The 19388-nt window shown below is 44.2% G+C and overlaps 1 protein-coding gene across 3 annotated transcripts in view; it reads right to left on the reverse strand.

Annotated features, from left to right (window-relative positions):
• The window catches only part of Sh3kbp1 (SH3 domain containing kinase binding protein 1), a 390661-nt gene extending 376899 nt beyond the window's left edge, over positions 1-13762 (reverse strand). Inside the window, exon 1 of one of the 3 annotated variants that reach the window (XM_029564790.1) lies at positions 13273-13762. In XM_029564790.1, the coding sequence (XP_029420650.1) occupies positions 13273-13276 (4 nt within the window). In that variant the 5' untranslated portion in view covers positions 13277-13762. The remainder of the gene's footprint in view (positions 1-13272) is intronic. The other 2 variants (XM_008835702.2, XM_008835705.2) reach the window with 2 other exon arrangements.
• Positions 13763-19388: the final 5626 nt, after the last annotated feature.

Genomic DNA, 19388 nt, shown 5'->3' on the forward strand with positions numbered 1-19388 from the left:
GCTTGCTCTCGCTCTCTCTCTCACTCTCGCTCTCACTCTCACTCTCTGTCTAACAGTCTCAGGTAGCCCAGGTTGCCCTCGAACTAAGTTCATGCCATCATGCCCCAAAAGGACCTTTAAATGTAAGCACCTTTTGGCCTTTAGAATTTTGACTACTGTAGATATATAATAATTCCAAAAACTAGCCTTAAATATAATTTTAAGCTGATTATAGTGGTGCAGGCCTGTCATCTCAACACTTGGGAAGTAGAGGCAGAAGAATCAGAGTGTAAGATGATCCTCAACCACATAATGAGTTCAAAGCCAGTCTGAGTCTGTTCATAAAGACAAAACAAAACCCATACAAGCAACTGATGACAATTCCCAGGCTCCCAACCCACTCCCAAGGAGTCTCCAAAAATCTATGCTTTTTCTCCATTTGTTTTATGGTGGTCAAAGGGAGCAATTATGCTAAAACTTTGCATCAATTAACAACTATTCTGCCCAACATACATTAGGTATCCTAGATGAGTTCACTGACAGACTATATTGGGGTTGATTTCTGAGTCAGTATAGCACCAGCCAATCTAAGCACAGGAGGCTGAGGCAGGAGTATCCCTTGAGTTCAAGAGCTCTGAGGGCAGCCTGGGCAACATAATGAAATAGCTCAAGATAAAAAAAAAAAGTTCACCATTTTGATCAAGTTTAAAGAGATGGTTTGGTTTTGTTTCAATGACCAAAGTAGGAGAAAGGTAAAATCCATTTATGAATCCTTTCAAGTCAAATTAATTTCATCCAAGAGTGGGTCTGTAAAATGCTCAGGCAGGGGGTAGGGCAGCTTCTAAAACCATCTGGTAAAGAAAGCATATCAATAGAGAAGCTGGTTAAGGAGAGGGGAGAGCAAAGCAAGGAAGGCCTTTCCAGTTCTTGTCCAAAACAAGGTTAAAGCATCTCGTTTAGCTCCAGACAAGAAAATAAGAACTAGCTGGAATAATTAGACAGGACACTAAACTAATTGGAAGTGTACAGGGAGGTGGCATGTGATGGATAAATCTGGTGAAGCCCCAGAGGACCAGACCTAGAACATGGCTCCAAGTCTTCCAAGTCTAGAATGAACCAGGAAAAAAAATCCAGCAAAACATGAGTTGGTGTTTGCAAGCTGATCAGTAAGAAGTTGAAGTTTAAGTAGACAGTAATTTAAATTGCCTATAATACTGTTCTATGGTGCTTTGTTATGCAAAATGAATGATTAATGGTCCTCAAATATTTGTAGTATTTAATTCAAGACAGGAAAAAAGTAGCAAGATGAATTCCACTCCATCTCACCACTCTGTTCCTACACCTGGGGACAGACTAGACTCCTGGGGCGGCCCCACCACTTCACTGGCCACTGCAAAGAAATAAGCAAAAGCCTTTTCTTGCTAGCTGAATACTGTTAAGACAAATATTACATGATTTTTTATTATAACTGCTTTTTATCCCTCCTAAAGCTAAATATAAACACATTTTATCACTGAGGCAAGCTCCACTAGCTACAATCTGCCTGGTTTAAGTGTCCCCTAATGAAAACTACAGACCTGCTTGCAAGCTATATATCCACATAAAATAAGGGCTGAGTTGGAAAACAAGTGCTGGTCATCAACCAGGTAGTCAGTGAATCTTTACCAGCTGAAAGAATTTAAGGGAAGAAAGATGGACCATCATCAACCCTGGATGTTTGAAGTCCAGAGATCAGTTTTATGTTGCAGTGTTTTCTCCCATGATTCAAGTATTCTCAATGAACCCCAGTAACTCCCAAGGAAGCTACCCAACCAAGAAACTCACACTATCCACTTCAGGGTATAAGTAAATTCAAATTTCCACTCTGGGATGAGACAGATCTAGGAAAGGTACCTAGAGGATAAACAGAAGAGACATGGGCCAAAACATTTTCTTTTTTAAAAAAAAATACTGTATCATTTTTACTTTTATGTGTATGAGTATATTGCCTGCATGTATGTAAGTGCACCTGTGTCATGAAATGCCTGGGGAGGTCAGAAGAAGATGTTGGATTCCCTTGGAACTGAAATTATGGACAGTTGTTACCTGTCGTGAGGGTGCTGGGACTTGAACTGTCCTCTGCAAGAGCAGCCAGTGCTCTTAACCACTGAGTCATCTCTCCAGCCCTGGGCCAAAACATTTTCAAAACAGCAAAACCACACTTCCTTTCCCCTGTATTCCCTTGGAATCTCAATTGGGTACCTTGGGCTTCCAAGTTTTCTCCAAAGTGGCTAGCAGATCCAGGAATTCCTAAGAGACAAGGACTCTGATCTTCACATTAGAAAACTACTAGGGATGCCAGGCGTAGTAGTGCACACCTTTAGTCCCGGTTCTCCACAGACAAAGGCAGGTGGATCTCTACAGATTTGGGACTATCCTGGTCTATATAGTGAGTTTCAGGTCAGTCAGCCAGGGCTGTTTAGTGAGACCCCCCCCATCTCGAAAGGAAGAAAGAGAGAAAGAGAGAAAGAGAGAGAGAGAGAGAGAGAGAAAGAAAGAAAGAAAGAAAGAAAGAAAGAAAGAAAGAAAGAAAGAAAGAAAGAAAGAAAGAAAGAAAAAATAAAAGGAAGGCAGGCAGGCAGGCAAACTTTTAAGGTAGAAATGACCATGGGATACTTTTCTATTCATTAAAAGACTACATGGCTCAAAGAGAATGAATACAATGAGTCATGACACTATATGCCCAGAAATTGGAACCTTAGATAAAATCACAGGACATTTTTATAAGTTCTGAAGAAACATAATATGCTAAAAAATACAATTAAATGGAAAGGAAAACAAAACTCACATCTGACCAAGAGAAAAAATTGCAATACATTATAACAAAGATAAATTCTGATCTTATAGTTCCTGGATATCTTATGAGAGAGTTTACAAACTACATTTTAAAGTTTCACAGCAACTTAGTTCTTGGAGTCTATTTCTATTTAGATCATTCTATTTTTTATTATTTTTATTTTATGTGTATGAATGTATTGCCTGAATGTACGTAAGAGCACCCATGTTGTACAATGCCCACAGAGATCAGAAGAGGGCGTCAGATTCCCCTGGAACTGAAGTTACAGACAGTTGTTACCCACCATGTGGGTGCTGGGAAGCAAACCGTGGTCTTCTGAAAGAGCAGTCAGTGATCTTAACCACTGACCCACCTTTCCAACCCCTAGATCATTTTAGTAATCTCTTTATTGATGGTCTCTATTTGATAAACCATTGTACTCAAATCTGGCTTTAAATTTATTTATAATTACGTTTTTTAAAAAGTTTTAGAGTGGCCAGGCCAGGCATGGTAGCATACACTTTTGGCCCTGCACTCAGGAGGCAGAGGCAGGCAGATCTCTGTGAGTTTGAGGCTAGCATTGTCTTTATAGCAAGTTTCAGGACAGCCAGTAAGATCCTGTTTCAAAAAAAATTTTAGAGTTAGATTTGGTGATGGTTGTAGGACACTGAATATATTTTATATCACTGATTTGAAAACATAAAAGGGAGGCCAGGCATGGTGGCGCATGCCTTTAATCCCAGCACTCGGGAGGCAGAGGCAGGCAGATCTCTGTGAGTTCAAGGCCAGCCTGGTTTACATAGTGAGTTCCAGGACAGCTAGGGCTACAGGGAAACCCTGTCTCAAAAAGACAAAAAAAAAAAAATAACATAAAAGGGTTAAATAGCAAATTTTGTTATATACATTTACCACGGTTTTGAAAATTAATAATGCAATATGTCAAAAACCAGTGAACTACATAGTACATGAATTATATCACAATAAAGCTGTCTTTTAAAAAACTTAGTAAAACCCAGGTATGGTAGTGCACACCTATAATCCCAGCACCTGGGAAGCAGAGGAAGAGTTCAAATCAAGTCTCAGTTACACAATGAGTTCCAGGCCAGCCTGGACTACATAATGAAACCCTGAGTTTAATCCTAAACACCACCAAAAAGAAAACAGAACAAAGCAACCAAACAGGTACTGTTGCTAGGGGACCATGCTCTTCGCCTCTATGAGCCTGTCTCATCGTTTCCTGGAATGAACCAAGACTGGGAAGGAGCTTTTGTGGCATTTCAATTCCAAAGACTACTAAGTCAGTGTCACCTGACACAGAATCACATCCCACCAGGAAGGCAAAACACTAAAGGAAGCAAACACCTTGAGAAACAAGGTGAGCAATGTTGTGCCCAGAAGTCCTCACTCTCTTTCCCCAGGTTAATGGCCCAGGTACTGAATGAAGAGGGAACCACAATTTTGGTACACGCTATACTCAAAGAACAAAATAGTGAAAGAGAGTACCAAATACCTGCTCCCCAGTAACTTCCAGGCTCGTTCACAATATGAGGACTCTGGATACAGAAGAAATCCTTAGGATCCAGAATGAAATCAGATGATAAAGTAAGGCAACAGAGCTTTGACCATCTGTTAATGAACCTCTAAGGTACCCTGAGAGAAGGCTTCCTTCTACTCAGCAAGCCTGACATTGTCAGCCAAATTAATTCTTTGCTGTGAAGACTATCCTGTACACCATAAGATGTCTTGTAGCTGTCTGTGGCCTTTTGCCTATTAGATGCCAGAAGACTGACCATCCACCCTCCTCCCCCTCCCCAGGTGTGACAACGAAAGTGTCCCCAGACATTGTCAAATGCTCCCCACTTGGGGAGGAGGGGAGAATCAACTGTAGCTGAAAACCAGAGCCAGAGAGAATTTTTTATCTTGAAATTTGTAGTTCTTTATTGAAACCAGGTGACAAAGGAGATGTCACTCTTCAGGTCACCATGAGCTGTCACAGAGACCTTGTCAATGTGTTCTACACAGGGACTTTATAGAGCTACACATACACACACACACACACACACACACACACACACACACACACACACACTGCTGGCAGTCCACAGTCTCAGGAATTGCAAGTAGTAACTACAATTGAGTGAAAGGGTTACTCACTCATTCATTAGCATATGGCACTTACTGTATGCCAGGCAATGTGCCAGGGCAATGGAGCTGAGGAGACCCAGTCAGAGATTTCAGACTTCATACAGGATGAACTGTTGTGCAGTAATCTTCGAAGAATGCCTCAAAGGACAAATGAGGGGTATGGAGGCTACATAATGGCCCCCTCAAAAATGTCTACATCCTAATCCCCAGAACATGTGAGTGGTCAAGTTAAGGCTCTTGAGAAGGGCATTATTAGGTGGATTCAATAAAAGATAGCAATCCTTATTAGGCGAAGGCAGGAGGACCAGAGGAAGACAGGAGATGTGAGGACAACAAAGCAGAAGCTGGAAAAACGTCATCATGAGCCAAGGCAATGCAGGAGCCAATGGAAGTTGGACAAGGCTAGAAAAGAGAATCCTCCAGAAAGAATGCAGCCCTTCCTACACCTTGATATAAACCCTATAAAACCCACTTTAAACTTTGGGCCTGCTGTTTTAAACCACTAGCTTTGTAGTAATTTGTTACAAAGCAACAGGAAACTTGTGGGGGACACCTACAAAGCATGCAAGACAGATACCCACTGCCCATGGAGGGAGCTTTGTGGGCAGAGGCTCAGAAGACAGAACACACAAGGAAAAGAATATGGAAAGAGAAGGCAGGGAGTAGCCAGTGGGCTTCAGAAGGCTATGATAAGACATTCAAATTCTAAAGCATTTAGAGGGTAGGCACATGGTACCCATTCCCGAGATACTAGGGCTTGACGAGAGACTGGACGAGATTGAAAGGGGGCAGGGGAAGGAACAAGAGACAAGGCACAGGGTAGGGAGATGGCTCAGTAGGTAAAGTGCTTGCTTTAAAAGCATGAGAGCCTGGGTTCAGGTCCCCAGAATCCACACCAAAGGTTGAGCATGGTGGTGCATGCTTGTGATCCCAGCAAAAAAGTGATAAAGACAGGCAGATCCCTGGAGCTTGCTGGCCAGCTAACCTAGCCTACTTCACGAAGTTCCAATCCAACGAGAGACCCTATCTTAAACAAAAAGAAAGGATGTGAGGAATGAAAACTGAGGTTATCCTCTGACCTCTATATGTATGTGTGTATACACACACTGACAAGACTGGGCTGGCAAGACAGCATGGTGGGTAAAGGCACTTGCCGCCAAGCCTAACAACGTGAGTTCAATCCCCAGAACCCACATAATAGAAAGAGAAAACCAACTCCTCCAAGTTGTGCTCTGAGCACTAACTACATATGTGTTGTGGCATGTGTGCTGACATACATATATACATATATATAACCAATAAAAAGAGGCAAGGCAAATATCAGAATGCTTATGGAAGTGACAGGAAAGGTTGTAATACTCTTAATGACCTGGAAGGTTTTTTATAATTAAAATTATTTATTATTTTAATGTATGTGTATGTGTGTTTTACCCGCATGTATTTACGTGCACCACATGCATGCAATGCCTGCAGGGGCCAGAAGAGGGAATTGGAGTCTCTAGAACTGGAGTTACAGATGGCTATTACTCACCATGTGGGTGCTGGGAACAGAAACTGGGTTCTCCGGAAGAATAGCCAGTGCTCTTAACCACTAAGCCATCTCTCCAGTCCCATGGAAGGTTTTTGTTGTTGTTTTGTTTTCTGTTTTGTTTTGTTCTTTTTAAAGGCATGGCAGGAATTGTGGAAGAGAAATGCTAAACTCAGTTTCCAACAAGCTCAGTTTGAAGTGTCTCAGACACACCTAGGTGAACCTATCTGGAGGTTAAGAATGGGAATTCTCACAACCAGTATTAATTGTAGGCTTGCCATGTGCCAGGTACAGGGAAGTTTCCTGAGGCACTCACAGTTGAGTAGATCTTGAGCTAGGGATACCAAGATTGGGGTAGGAAACTGAGATCACTCAATGGCACACTTTATACATCAAGAAGACCTGGATTAAGAGTCCCAGAGGTGGAGGGGGAAGAACTAGCAGCAGAGGAAAGAGGAAGAGAGGAAACTGGGTGTCCCAGAAGTCAAGAAAATGAGTTCTAGTTAACTCAAAGATGCTGAGGCCTGTCTGAGATTATGTGTTTTGTAAACAGGAGACTGACTGTTCAAGAGTTAGATTGGCATGAACGGATTCTACAACACCATCAGGGCCTTGCCAGAGGCCAGTGGTCCTCTGGAGGCTACATGGTGAAAGTGGAGGAGTAAGGAGAAGCTGTCTCAAAGAGCAGCAGTGAAGAGCGAAGAGGAAAACAACCAATGCAAAGTCTAACTTTTTTTTTTTTTGGTCTTTTTGAGACAGGGTCTCCTTGTAGCCCCAGCTGTCCTGGAACTCACTATGTAGACCAGGCTGGCCTTGAACTCACAGAGATCCACCTGCCTCTGCCTCCCAAGTGCTGGGATTAAAGGCGTGCGCCACCATGCCCAGCCAAAGTCTAACTTTAAGGTGGTGTCTCAGTCTGTTTTCTGTTATTATAACCAAATACCCGGAAATGGGTAACTTTTTTTTTTTTGGTCTTTTTGAAACAGGGTCTCCCTGTAGCCCCAGGGCTGGCCTTGAACTCACAGAGATCCACCTGCCTCTGCCTCCCAAGTGCTGGGATTAAAGGCGTGCGCCACCATGCCCAGCCAAAGTCTAACTTTAAGGTGGTGTCTCAGTCTGTTTTCTGTTATTATAACCAAATACCCGGAAATGGGTAACTTTTTTTTTTTTGGTCTTTTTGAAACAGGGTCTCCCTGTAGCCCCAGCTGGCCTGGAAGAAATGGGTAACTTTTTTTTTTTGGTCTTTTTGAAACAGGGTCTCCCTGTAGCCCCAGCTGGCCTGGAACTCACTATGTAGACCAGGCTGACCTTGAACTCACAGAGATCCGCCTGCCTCTGCCTCTTGAGTGCTGGGATTAAAGGCGTGCGCCACCATGCCCAGTGGAAATGGGTAACTTATTAAGAATACAAGTTTACTTGGCTCCCTCTTTGAAAGGTTGGTAAGTCCAAGAGCATGGCACTGGCATCTGCTTGGAGCCTATGGAGAACTACCTTGCTGGTTCATATCATGCATTGCAAGAGGTAACAGAGCAAGTATGCTAACAAGGGTCTCTTCCTCTTCTTATAAAGTCACTAATTCTGGGGCTGGAGAGATGGCTCAGTGGTTAAGAGCACTAATTCTGGGGCTGGAGAGATGGCTCAGTGGTTAAGAGCACTGACTGCTCTTGCAGAGGACCTGGGTTCAAGTCCCAGCACCCAAATGGTGGCTACAAACCGTCCTAACTCCAGTTCCAGGGGAATCCGAAGCCCTCTTCTGACCTCCATGGCATTGCATGACACAGGTGCACTCACATACATGCAGGCAATACACTCATACACATAAAATAAAAATAATAAATAAAATGTTTTTTAAAAATAAAATATAAAAAAATAAATAAAGTCACTAATTCCATCATGGAGTCTCACCATCATAACCTCATCAACTCCCACTTGTGTCCTAAAAGCTCCACTTCCAAATACTATTAGCATTAATTTGGGGATTGTTTTTAATACATGAACTTTTAGGGGACATATTAAAATTATAGCAGATGGCTTTATTAACAAGCTTTTAAAACTCAGGTTAAAACCAAAGATAGAATCTTCAAGGAGGAAGATGATTAATTATGAATGTTCAGTTATCCAGGAGAAACCAGGAAAAGCCAAATCCACTTAAGATAAGTGTGGCAGGAAGAATAATGCTGCTTCCTCACAGCCCGGATGTCCACATCCTAATGTCCAGAACATCTTGTTATGAACAGAATGCCTTGTGTATGCCAATGAGCCAGAAGCACTCCTCTGAAAGGCAAGGGGTTTGCACACTTGACCATGCACCAGTACCAGGGCCTGCAAGATGGCTGAGCATATAAAAGCACTTGTTGCCAAGCATGACTGCCTGAGCTCAATCCCAAGACCCACAAGATGGAAGGAGGGAACTGACTCCCACAAGTTGTCCTCTGATCTCCACAATGTGCCATGGCATGCACATAAATAAATAATAGCAACATTTAAAAATTAAAAGAAGGGCTTTTTATAATGTTGGAGGGCTTATTATAATGCTGATTGCTGGATATCACCCCCCAGAATTCCTGATTCAGTAGGTTTGCTGATGGTACCAAAGAATCTCTGTCTCTCAAGGGATCCCAGGGCACCACACTCTGAAAACCACTGTATTAATTGCTCACTTCTAACACTATAAGGTTTCCGGTACTTCCCTGTGCTGCATCTTTCCCAGGCATAGCTTGATTTCTTTGTTCTCCTCAGCAGCTTGTTCTGTGTTACTCTATGTCTTCCCCTGGTATAGCTTTTCAGTTGCTCATTTTGGTTAATGTTGAACAAAAGTCCAACACCAGAGACAGATGGTACTAAAGAAGTAGCCACAGAATATACCCGAAAAAGTCTCCCCGTGCTGGAGAGATGGCTCAGCGGTTAAGAATACTGGTTGTTCTTGCAGAAGACCCGGGTTCGAATCGCAGCACCCACATGGCAGCTAACAACTGTCTGTAAATGCAGTCCCAGAGGATCTGACAGCTTCTTCTGACCTCCGCGGGCATTACACGACACAGGTGCACTTACCTACATGCAGGCAATACACACATACACACAAAATAAAAATAATTTTTTTTAAAGTCTCTTCCTTACCCACTACCTCCTGTCACTGAGCCTTCTCATCTGAGTTAACTCTGAGAAACAGAAAAGGGATCCTCCTGTCTGGAAAAAAATAATTTTTTTTTTAAAGTCTCTTCCTTACCCACTACCTCCTGTCACTGAGCCTTCTCATCTGAGTTAACTCTGAGAAACAGAAAAGGGATCCTCCTGTCTGGAAGCTGGATGGATGCTCACAGCCAGGTTTGAGTGTGCTGTTGAAGAGAAACACTATTCCCCAGAGCACCAGCATCAGGCAAGGCCCACCATGTGACCAGAACAGGACAAGACACAAACAAAGCCACCTCATAATCATGTTTGAACAAAGACAAAACATGAGCATTGTCCAAACCACAGAACTGACCATACATCCTCCAATCTTACTGAGTGCCTGCTGCTTTTCTACCAACCCTAGATTTCACCAAGCTCCAGTTTTCCCCACTTCTAGAGAACATTTGTTGTAACGCTCAATCACAGAAGTATCCCTGGCAGCATCCAACCCAGAGCAGTGCCTGGCTCCCTTAAACACTCTCCAAACCACCTGACACAGTTACAAATCCCTTAAGTTAGCCTCTCACACCCTTTTGCCCAGTTACCCCATAGTCCCCATGGTGTGTGTTCTGCCTGAAGTAGGAAGAAAACTCAGTGTGTTGAACTCCAGGTGTGGTCCGGAGGAGAGCAGGTGACTGGAGGACAGTGATGACTCACAATCTCCTCAAAGACATCATCCTCAGCATGCTCCAGCCCACACCAGATTCCCCTCTCTCCTTTCATGAGCCTACTATATAGCTTTTAGTTACACACTGCCATGACCATTGCACTCAAGTCCTCTACTAGTTTGAGAAGTCCACATTGACAGGACTATGCATATGATACACCTGTTCCTGGCACAACACAGGAGGTCAATAAATATTGGGTGGATGGGCAAATTACTGACCATTGTATGCCACATACTTTAAAAAAATTACAAACACCAACCTTGATGAAAGAATATCGTTAATACAAAAGGAGCTGAAGGAGCAAAACAGCAAACAACCGAGGTCTGTGCAACCAGCAAGGTTTTGCTCAGACCATGCTGGATATAAAGGGGTAAAGGGCATGCATAATAAAGGTGAGAACCCTTCCATTTTTTTAACTCAAGGCTTGTTTATGGAAGCCATCACATGGGATTCATTTTAGCTTTAGATTAGCATTGTCTACCACTGATAGAACATTGTCACAAACTGCCCAAACTGTTGCTATTCTGGAAATTCTTGCCCAGAAATCATTTGTTTGACTTTCAAACCCTTCACAACTCTAAGATTTGGGTCACAGTATGTGCACTGCTGGATTATAAGAGGTTTTCCCTGTGTCTGGCACTGCAGGCTGTAAGAGACCATTTCACAGCCAAGCAACTTCATTTCAGGGCTAGGGATTTCACGATTTTCAGTTAGTGTTCATATCAAAGGCTACATGATATAGTTTATTGTGCTTTCCATCAGCAGAAAAATCATTATCAGGCCAAGCAAGACTACAAGTGTAGCGAACTGATAAACTGGATAAATCTCATGAAAACCAGAGAGACTCGGGGAAAGGGCTGTACTTTTGTGTGTATACACAACCCTAGCACTACTAGGTCTTCTGATGGTAAAACATACTGATTCAACTATTAAATAACTGTATTTAGTTGCAAATATATCACTGAGGATACATTAGGGAGCAGGGACTGATCTTTACCAATGAACTACTACAAGCACCTTAAATCCCACATACACACATTATAATGAATTAAATGACATTCATTTTCATCTTAGCACTCTCTGAAATAAATTAATAATTGATGTCTGCCCCCACTTCCATAAAGGTTACAACTTAAAAATGATACTGAAAGGGACTATAAATTGCAGAAGCCCTCTCTCATTTTCCTAAGAGAGTCTAAAGAATGAAAACAGTTTAGATCTCAATGATAAACAGGTCTGCTGCTTCTTAAAGGAGACACCATCCCTCCTCCTGTTGGGATCTACAAAAAACAGGTTGGCCATGCGCAAGGACATTTGAACTGTACTTCTTTTTGTATGTAACTCTTTCAGTAACCCACTAAAAATGAAAGGTGATCCTGATATTTCCTGTTACCTCTGGAAAAAACAATACACTTCTAAAGTGACCTGTAAGTTTTAAAAAGTATATACTTTTGTCAGTGAACTAAATTATCATATCACAGGTAAAAGCAAAACAAAAATGTGAGTTAAGTGCTTTGTTTCTCATGGAGTAGCAGCATTTCATGCCATTCATTCATACATTCATTCATTCATTCAACGTTGATTTAGAGCCTGCTTGGTGCCAGGCATCAAGGTAAATAGTTCCAAGCAGTACCACACAACACAATGCTGCCCCCATGTTCACTGAGCCTCCAGTAGGGGAGATAAATATTAACCACATTATAATTGGTAATACCGCTATGAAAAAGTCATATGAGAAAGGAACTGATTTAGGCTGGTGTGAAAGAAACAAGTGACACAGTTGAAAGGCCACTAGAACACTACCACTTTGGAAAACGAAACCATTTTGGCAAATGATCACAAATGGGATTTGAACTTTGCTGATCAACAATTGACTGGGTTAACTCTCCTCCAGGGCTTCTTCTGTACTCCTGAGCATCTGATAACTGCTTGCCTATCTGGCATACCCAAATCCTATTACCTGAATACAGAAAGGTCTCACTTTATGATGATTTATTATACTGTGCACACTGCCTATACTTGGCCTAGAAACACCCAAAGATAATGAGCTAGAAGCATGAAAAATAGAGGCTGGCTGTATTACATATTACCTGGGTAAACCAAACGTTTGATAGACCAGACAATCTATCACAAATCCCTTGCTCAATAAAGTGCCAGCTCCTCTGGGCAGCAAGGTAGTTCCCATACTAGCGAGTCTATACCAAATGGGACCCAGGAGATCTGCCTACATGGAAATGATGTTTGGTAGGTAAATCTTGGACTGCATCACCATTTCCAATTCCTTGGCCCTGCAGACTTAGAGGTTAGAAGTAGCAGCCTTTGAGTACTAGAGAGGGAGCCAGACCCCAGGGAAAGAGGCAGAGACAGAGCTGAAAGCACAAATATGTGCTTGGGGAGAGGGGTGCGGTGACCCTAGGACAGCCTGCCAGGCCCGGTACTGGGGCGTTTCCTTATCCCACCACCCCCATCAGCCTGCAGCAAGGGCAATCTAACCCTCCCCAGGAAACCACAAGATTCCAGGTTCATCCCAGGCTGGGCCAGACAGGCTCTGCGAGCCCCAAGAGCCCTGCGTAGGGCCGGAACCCACCAGGTCCAGATACCTGTACTCCCAGCACTTAGGAGGGTGAGCCTGGGTGAGAAAATGGCAAAGATAAAACTATCCCCGCCCTCCCCAAAAAGCCAACCACACCCCCTGCATCCTTCAACCCAGAGGGCCTGGGGATCGGCCCCCACTATCTTCTGCCCAGGTTGCCCTGGGTGCCCGTCCGCACCGCGCGCGGTCTCCGCAGGAACACGAAAGCGAGTGGGAGTGAATCTGGGTACGCGAGGCGGCTGAGGGCACCCAGCGCGATGTCACCTGGCCAGGCCCCGCTCCGGGGAGCTCTCTCCGGGTCTGCGGTCCCGGGATGGGCGCGCCGACCCTAGGCAGAGATGGGCTGTAGCGTTCGGGGGACCCTAGCACTCACCCATTGGCGCCGAGCCGGGCTGAGCCGCCGAGGCAGCGTGAAAGTTGGCGGAACCAGGTATGGGGTTCGGGGCGCCGAGATAGCGGCGCGGGGATCCGGGGCGCGGGCGTCGGGACGCGGCTGCAGCTGGGCCGGTTTCTCCTTCAGTGGTGGTGGTGGCTCAGCGCCGCCCGTTGCTGCTTCTGCTGCCGCTGCAGCTGCTGCCCTGGGGCGACTCCTGCTGCTGCTGCTGCTGCATCGCGGCCCCGCTGCGCCCGGCTGCTCCCGGTTTCCTGCTCTCTGAGAGTGGAAATTACGAAGAAAAAAAAAGCGCCGCCCAGCACAGCGCTCGGCAGCTACGGCCGCCTGCTCTCCCCTCCTCCTCGCCGACGCCGAAGCGAAGCTCCTCGGCTCCGCCCGCAGGAGACGCGCGGCCTCCAGGCGGGGGCGGGACCGGAGGGGCGGGGCCCGAACCGTGTCCAGCCAGACTCTGGGGCGCGTCTCTGCGGCCCTGGCCCGGCTCAGCTGCCCTGCTCCACGCCCGCTCTACCGGGGACCCGAGCTCCAAGACGGCCGCCCCCTATCCGCCGTGGCTCGGCTCACGCCCCAGGAAATGCCGCGAGACTCCTCGAGACCGGAGATTTGGGGGGTCCGTGGGGGAGGGGCCCTCGGAGTTGAGGGGCACGTGGAAAAGGAGGAGCAGGGAGGCGGGTCCCTTGAGGGGTGGGAAACTAGGATAGGTGGAGGACGGGCTATGGGAGGGGAAGCCACCTGCAGATGGAGAGCCAGACACCTGCTGGGTCCTTAACAGGTGACCCCTGGAGGGGATCTAGGCAGTTGGGGAAAAGGCTGCATGCCAGGGGCTGTTGGGAAAAGGAAGAGAAAGGGGCTTTTCGGTGCAGCGTGGGAATGCAGGCAGGCCAGGTGCGAGTTGGGAGCGTAGGAGGTGGTGGGCTAGAGGAACAGAAAGAAAAGGATGCAACGAAGCGGTGGAGGGGCGGGCGGGTGCACCGCTCAGTACCACCTCTCAAAGGGACCCTCCTAACCCCAGACCAGGCGGTCCCTGGCACAGGTGAGGATTCTGCTGCCCAGGAACGTTCCCAGGTCCAGAGACAAAGACTGGCTCCCTCCCCAACAGGCGTCATTGTGTCATACTAACCTTCACACCTGGGTGCCCAACAATTGAGTGGACGCTACAATCAAAATAGGAATCTGTAGGAATCCCAGGGCAACTCACAAGGTCCTTTTTGGGTCCCTGCTCCACCACACCTTTCAGCTATAGATACCTGCCTGCAACCACAGTCATTTACCAGCCTATTTCCTTTTCTCTTTCCACCATCTGGTGGTAGAAAGAGATAGTGAAGTAATCCGAGACAAAACAGCCAAGAAAGTGAGACAAGAGAGAAATTAGATCCTTGGCCCTGCAAATGGAGGCTGTGAGAGCTAGTCAGCCCAAAAGCAACAAATAAAAGCTGACCCCATGCCCAATGGAGAGCTGGCTGTGATAATGGGTCACTGCTTAGCAACTGGTCCTGTCCCAGGATTTCTACAGAAAGATGTTCTTATCAATAGCTCTTTGATTCATGAAGGGGGGAGGGGGGAGTGGTCAGGGACCTCAGCAGTGAGATTGAGGCAAGAAGGACTGAAGGACCGTGAGTTCTGAGTTCAAGGCCTGCCTGGGCTATATAGTAAGACTCTGGAGGAGAGGGAGAGGGGAAGAGAGGAGATACTTAAAGTCAGGGTGTTAGGAACAACAGAGTGTTAACGTTATCCTCCTAGATACTGTCCATGTGTTTCACAGGGATCTAAAGAGACTAATCAAGAGGGAGAAGGCTCATGCACACAGCTGCCTCACTCATTACATGTCTTGGCATATCCACAGTCTAATCAGGGCAATGAAGTCTTAGGATATGATATTTCACTTGACAAACCCTGAAACTCACAGCCTGGCTTAACCCACTGTTTCTAGAATGTTCACCCCCTGAATACCCCCAGAACTGGTCTGAGATCTGTCCCATTCCAGAAGCCACTCTCTTGGTTAAGCCCAGAGTCACTGGACCATCCTAATACTTTCTCAAAGATATTCAGACCCCTAAAAGTGACTGGGTATATTTCAACATGGGAAAAAATTGAGCTGGACTTAGAGTACCCTGGCATCTGGGGTGCTGGGAATTGGTGGATAACTGACAATGCATTCTCAGAGTGATGAGTCAAAAATCACTGAACACTGTTGATGAAGCCTACCATAGTTGGATTTACCTGGACATCACAGAGGCCAATACACCTAAACCAGCAACTAGCAATGGAACTCTGAAGAGGGTGAATAGAATCAAAAGCTTAGTCTCAGTCGTAATCTTACCTTTTTCACTGAATTGTTTTGCCAGCCCTACATGGATGAAGGTAGACTGCCTGAGGTTTTAAGTCTTGGTCTGTTTTTATAGTCTCAAGAATGATCTACAATAGCCATACTTTGTTTTGAATGAGTTTATTAAGTATATAGCAAGTCATAGAAAAGAATGGAGAGATGGGGGAGGGAGGGACAGAGAAAGCAAAATACCATCAAATCAGATGCTCAACACCCATCAGAAACCAACTGGAAAACTTGAAGCAGTCAGCTGAGGTTCCTAGTTGAGCTTTCTCTTCATGGATGAGCTTCCCAAAGCTGAACTTCTAACTTCTCTTTCCCACTACAATCATTTTTGTATCATGGGCTAAACAATAGTAACACCTATCAAAAATAGTTTACTCATGGGCTGGTCCCCTGCCACATAGTTATGGGGACCAGCCCATCTCCAGACAAGGGCTCTTGGAGGACAGTTTAAGACAGACAGGTCTGGGTCTGAAATGGGAGCAGGGACAACCATGATTCCAGAGTCAGCTTCTCAGTGAGTTCAAAAGCACAGGACAATTTACCGATATAATATACATTACAGTCTGTCTCATTCTCAAGGAATACTTTATTTTTGTGATGCTAGAGCTTTAACCTCATAAGTGGGCAAATACTCTACTACTGTGCCCCATCCCTACCTTTTCCTTGTTTTAAAAAATTTTACTTTATGAGTATTTTTTGCCTGTATGCATGTAAGTAGACCCATGTCATGTAATGCCTTCAGAGACCAGAAGAGGGCATTGGCTCCCCTGGAACTAGAGTTACAGATGGTTGGTAGCTACCATGTGGGTGCTAGGAACTGATCCCAGGTCCTCTGCAAGAGCATCCAGTACTCTTAACCACTAAGCCATCTTTCCAGCCCTTACCTTTTCCTTCTTGATTCAAAGTACTCTAGCCCTACTCCTTGATCTGAGTGTGCTTCCTGCAAAGACAACTTTATCATTTTATCATAAAAGACTGATAGCAAGACTTAATTTTTCTAAGTTCTTGAGTTACACCCTGATTGTAATGCCTTAACTAAACCAAGTGTACATTCTATTTAAAACACAAGATTTTTTTAATCTTCAGTTCTCTAAATTACAAATGAACATTCCTTTCACTTATTGTTTAGTTCTTCTGAATCGTTCTTATTGTCCTTTCATTTTCATTTGAGAAACTTTTGCTAACCAGCACAAGAGAAGTTAACATCAAGATTCCAGTCCAGCCGCTGACATGAATACGAGTGTAATTCCTCATCCTGCCTCCTCCTTACAAGTGTATCTTTTAACAGAATAGCTAATGCAGTATTTCAAAGCATATGAATTCATTTCATGAATATTTCTAGAGAAATACAATTGTATTTAATACCACGTCTTTGTCCTACTACACTCCCATTTCTACCAGAATAGATAATGCATTTGGAAAATGTAAACTGAGTTGTCACATTTAAAATGGTCTCACATGATTTAAAAGGCAGCACTGTGTTGCTCAGTGGTAGTAATATTGGGGATAAAAATTGAAGGTACTTGAGCCTCTGCTTCTCCAGCACTTACAGCCTACCATACTGGCTCTCGCCATGTACTTGGACTTAACATCTGTAATTTACATGTAATGAATGATACTTTGCTTTAATAACCTTTAATATCATCTTTACATTAATATAAATTGCATGCTGAGGACTTCACAAAAGATACTCATTATATAGTGCTTCTGATGAGCTTTGTGGAGTAAAAATCTCAGTGCCGGAAAGTAAAGATGAGTTCAACAAAAATGATAGGGCACACCAAAAGGATACATGGTTCCAAAGGCCAAAGCTGGAATAATTCAAGCCACAGATAAGAAAATAAATCAAAGAGGAGCTGAAGAGATGGCTCAGTGGTTAAAAACCCTCACTGCTATTCCGAAGGACCTGAGTTAGGTTTCCAGCACCCACATAGAGCAGTTAACAACTGCCTGTAACTCCAGATCCACGGGATCTGACGCCTTTTCCTGGCCTCTTCAGGTACCAGCACACATATGGACATACATATACATAAATAAAAATAGTAAAATCCTTTTAAAATCAAGAAATCAAGGAGAAGGGAACATGATATCTTTGCATAGGAATTCTAATCAATAAATTAAAAAGAAACTAAGAGGAGAGGAACACCATTAGAGCATCATGGTTATCTGGGCATGGTAGTTCACACCTATAATCCCACCACTTGAGAGGCTGAGGAAGGAGGATTGCCATGAGTTTGAGGCCACCCTGGGCTACATAGTGATGTCCAGGCTAGCCTGGGCTACACAGTGAGGCCCTGTCTCAAAAACCAGGAGCTAGAGAGATGGTTCAGCAGTTAAGAGTGCTTACTGTTCTTGCAGAAGACTCAGGTTTGGTTGCCAGTACATATGTGCCAGCTCACAAATACCTGTAACTAACTCCAGCTTCAGGGGATCTTCTGTCCTCCTCAGGCTCCTGAATTCACATGATACACCTATTCTTACTGCAGGCTTACACACATACACACTAAAAAAAGAACACCATGGTCAGAGCTAGTACAAGCACAATCTGACTAAAATCCCCAAAATAGTAAGTAAAAGTTTAAGCAGAAGCAGGGTATTTGCCTAGCCTCAAGATATTTGTCCACATATGAATGTCTTCATACTTACAATCAGGAAAATAATAACTGTAGTGGAAAATGCTAGCAGATAGTATTTTCAGGAAGTGAGCAAGGAAGGTTTGGTGTCCATAGTTTTGAGACAAGTCTTTTCCCTTCATCCTTTGCATTGTGGGTACACCGGGTTAAAGATAATTTATGTCAAGATCTAAAGCCACAGAACTATCATCTTGCTGTATTATGTAGACCAGAGTTGATACCAATAAATTCCAATAAATTAAAAAAAAACAGTGTTTATCTGCTCTGTAGAGATGCAGAAACCATCAAATCAGAGCAGATCATGTATAAAACATTTAAACCATGATTTCCTTCAGAAATTTTCTTTGCAAAGGAAAACATAAAGGAAGCAAGTAGACAGTAAGATGTGCTTTCTTCCACAACTATAACACTGTAACAGGGTGTTCCTGTTTAAAAATAGAAAGAATGAGGGACAGTGAGATGGCTTAGTGGGTAAAGGTGCTTGCCACCAAGCCTGATGACCTGTGTTTGATCCCTATGACCCAATGGTGGAAGAAGAGAACCAACTCCTGAAAATTGTCCTCTGATCTCCACTGTTCTGCGGTGGATCATGTGCACACCAATAAATAAATAATTAAAATTCTAAGGAATGTCCCAGCAATCAACTTCCAAAGTAATTAGGTACAGCAACTTGTATGTAGAATGCACAAAATAAGCAGCTGGGGAGAAGGCGCCATTGGTAATGTGCTTGCTGCACAAGCAGAAGGATCTTTGTTTGATCTCCAGCACCCATTTAACCTGAGCATGGCGGTGCACGCTTGTAATCCAAGCGCTGGGCCAGGTGGAGACAGGCACATCCCTGGGGATTGTTGGCCAACCAGTCTAGCCTAATCAGAAGGCTCCAGGTCTTAGTGAGAGATCTCTCAAAAAACAAAGTAGATGGTTCCTCTGGAACACCCAAGGTACACAAACACACACACAATTAATTAATTAATTAATTAAATTGCACAAAAGAGGACAAGTATATAGAATGGCTTGTTAAGAATATCATTTCATTCTTTTTGTTGTTGTTGTTTTGGTCTTTTTGAGACAGGGTCTCCTTGTAGCCACAACTGGCCTGGAACTTACTATGTAGACCAGGTTGGCCTTGAACG

This window comes from Nannospalax galili, unplaced genomic scaffold, assembly GCF_000622305.1.
Source record: "Nannospalax galili isolate Female #2095 unplaced genomic scaffold, S.galili_v1.0 scaffold217, whole genome shotgun sequence".
NCBI classification, from domain to species: domain Eukaryota; kingdom Metazoa; phylum Chordata; class Mammalia; order Rodentia; family Spalacidae; genus Nannospalax; species Nannospalax galili.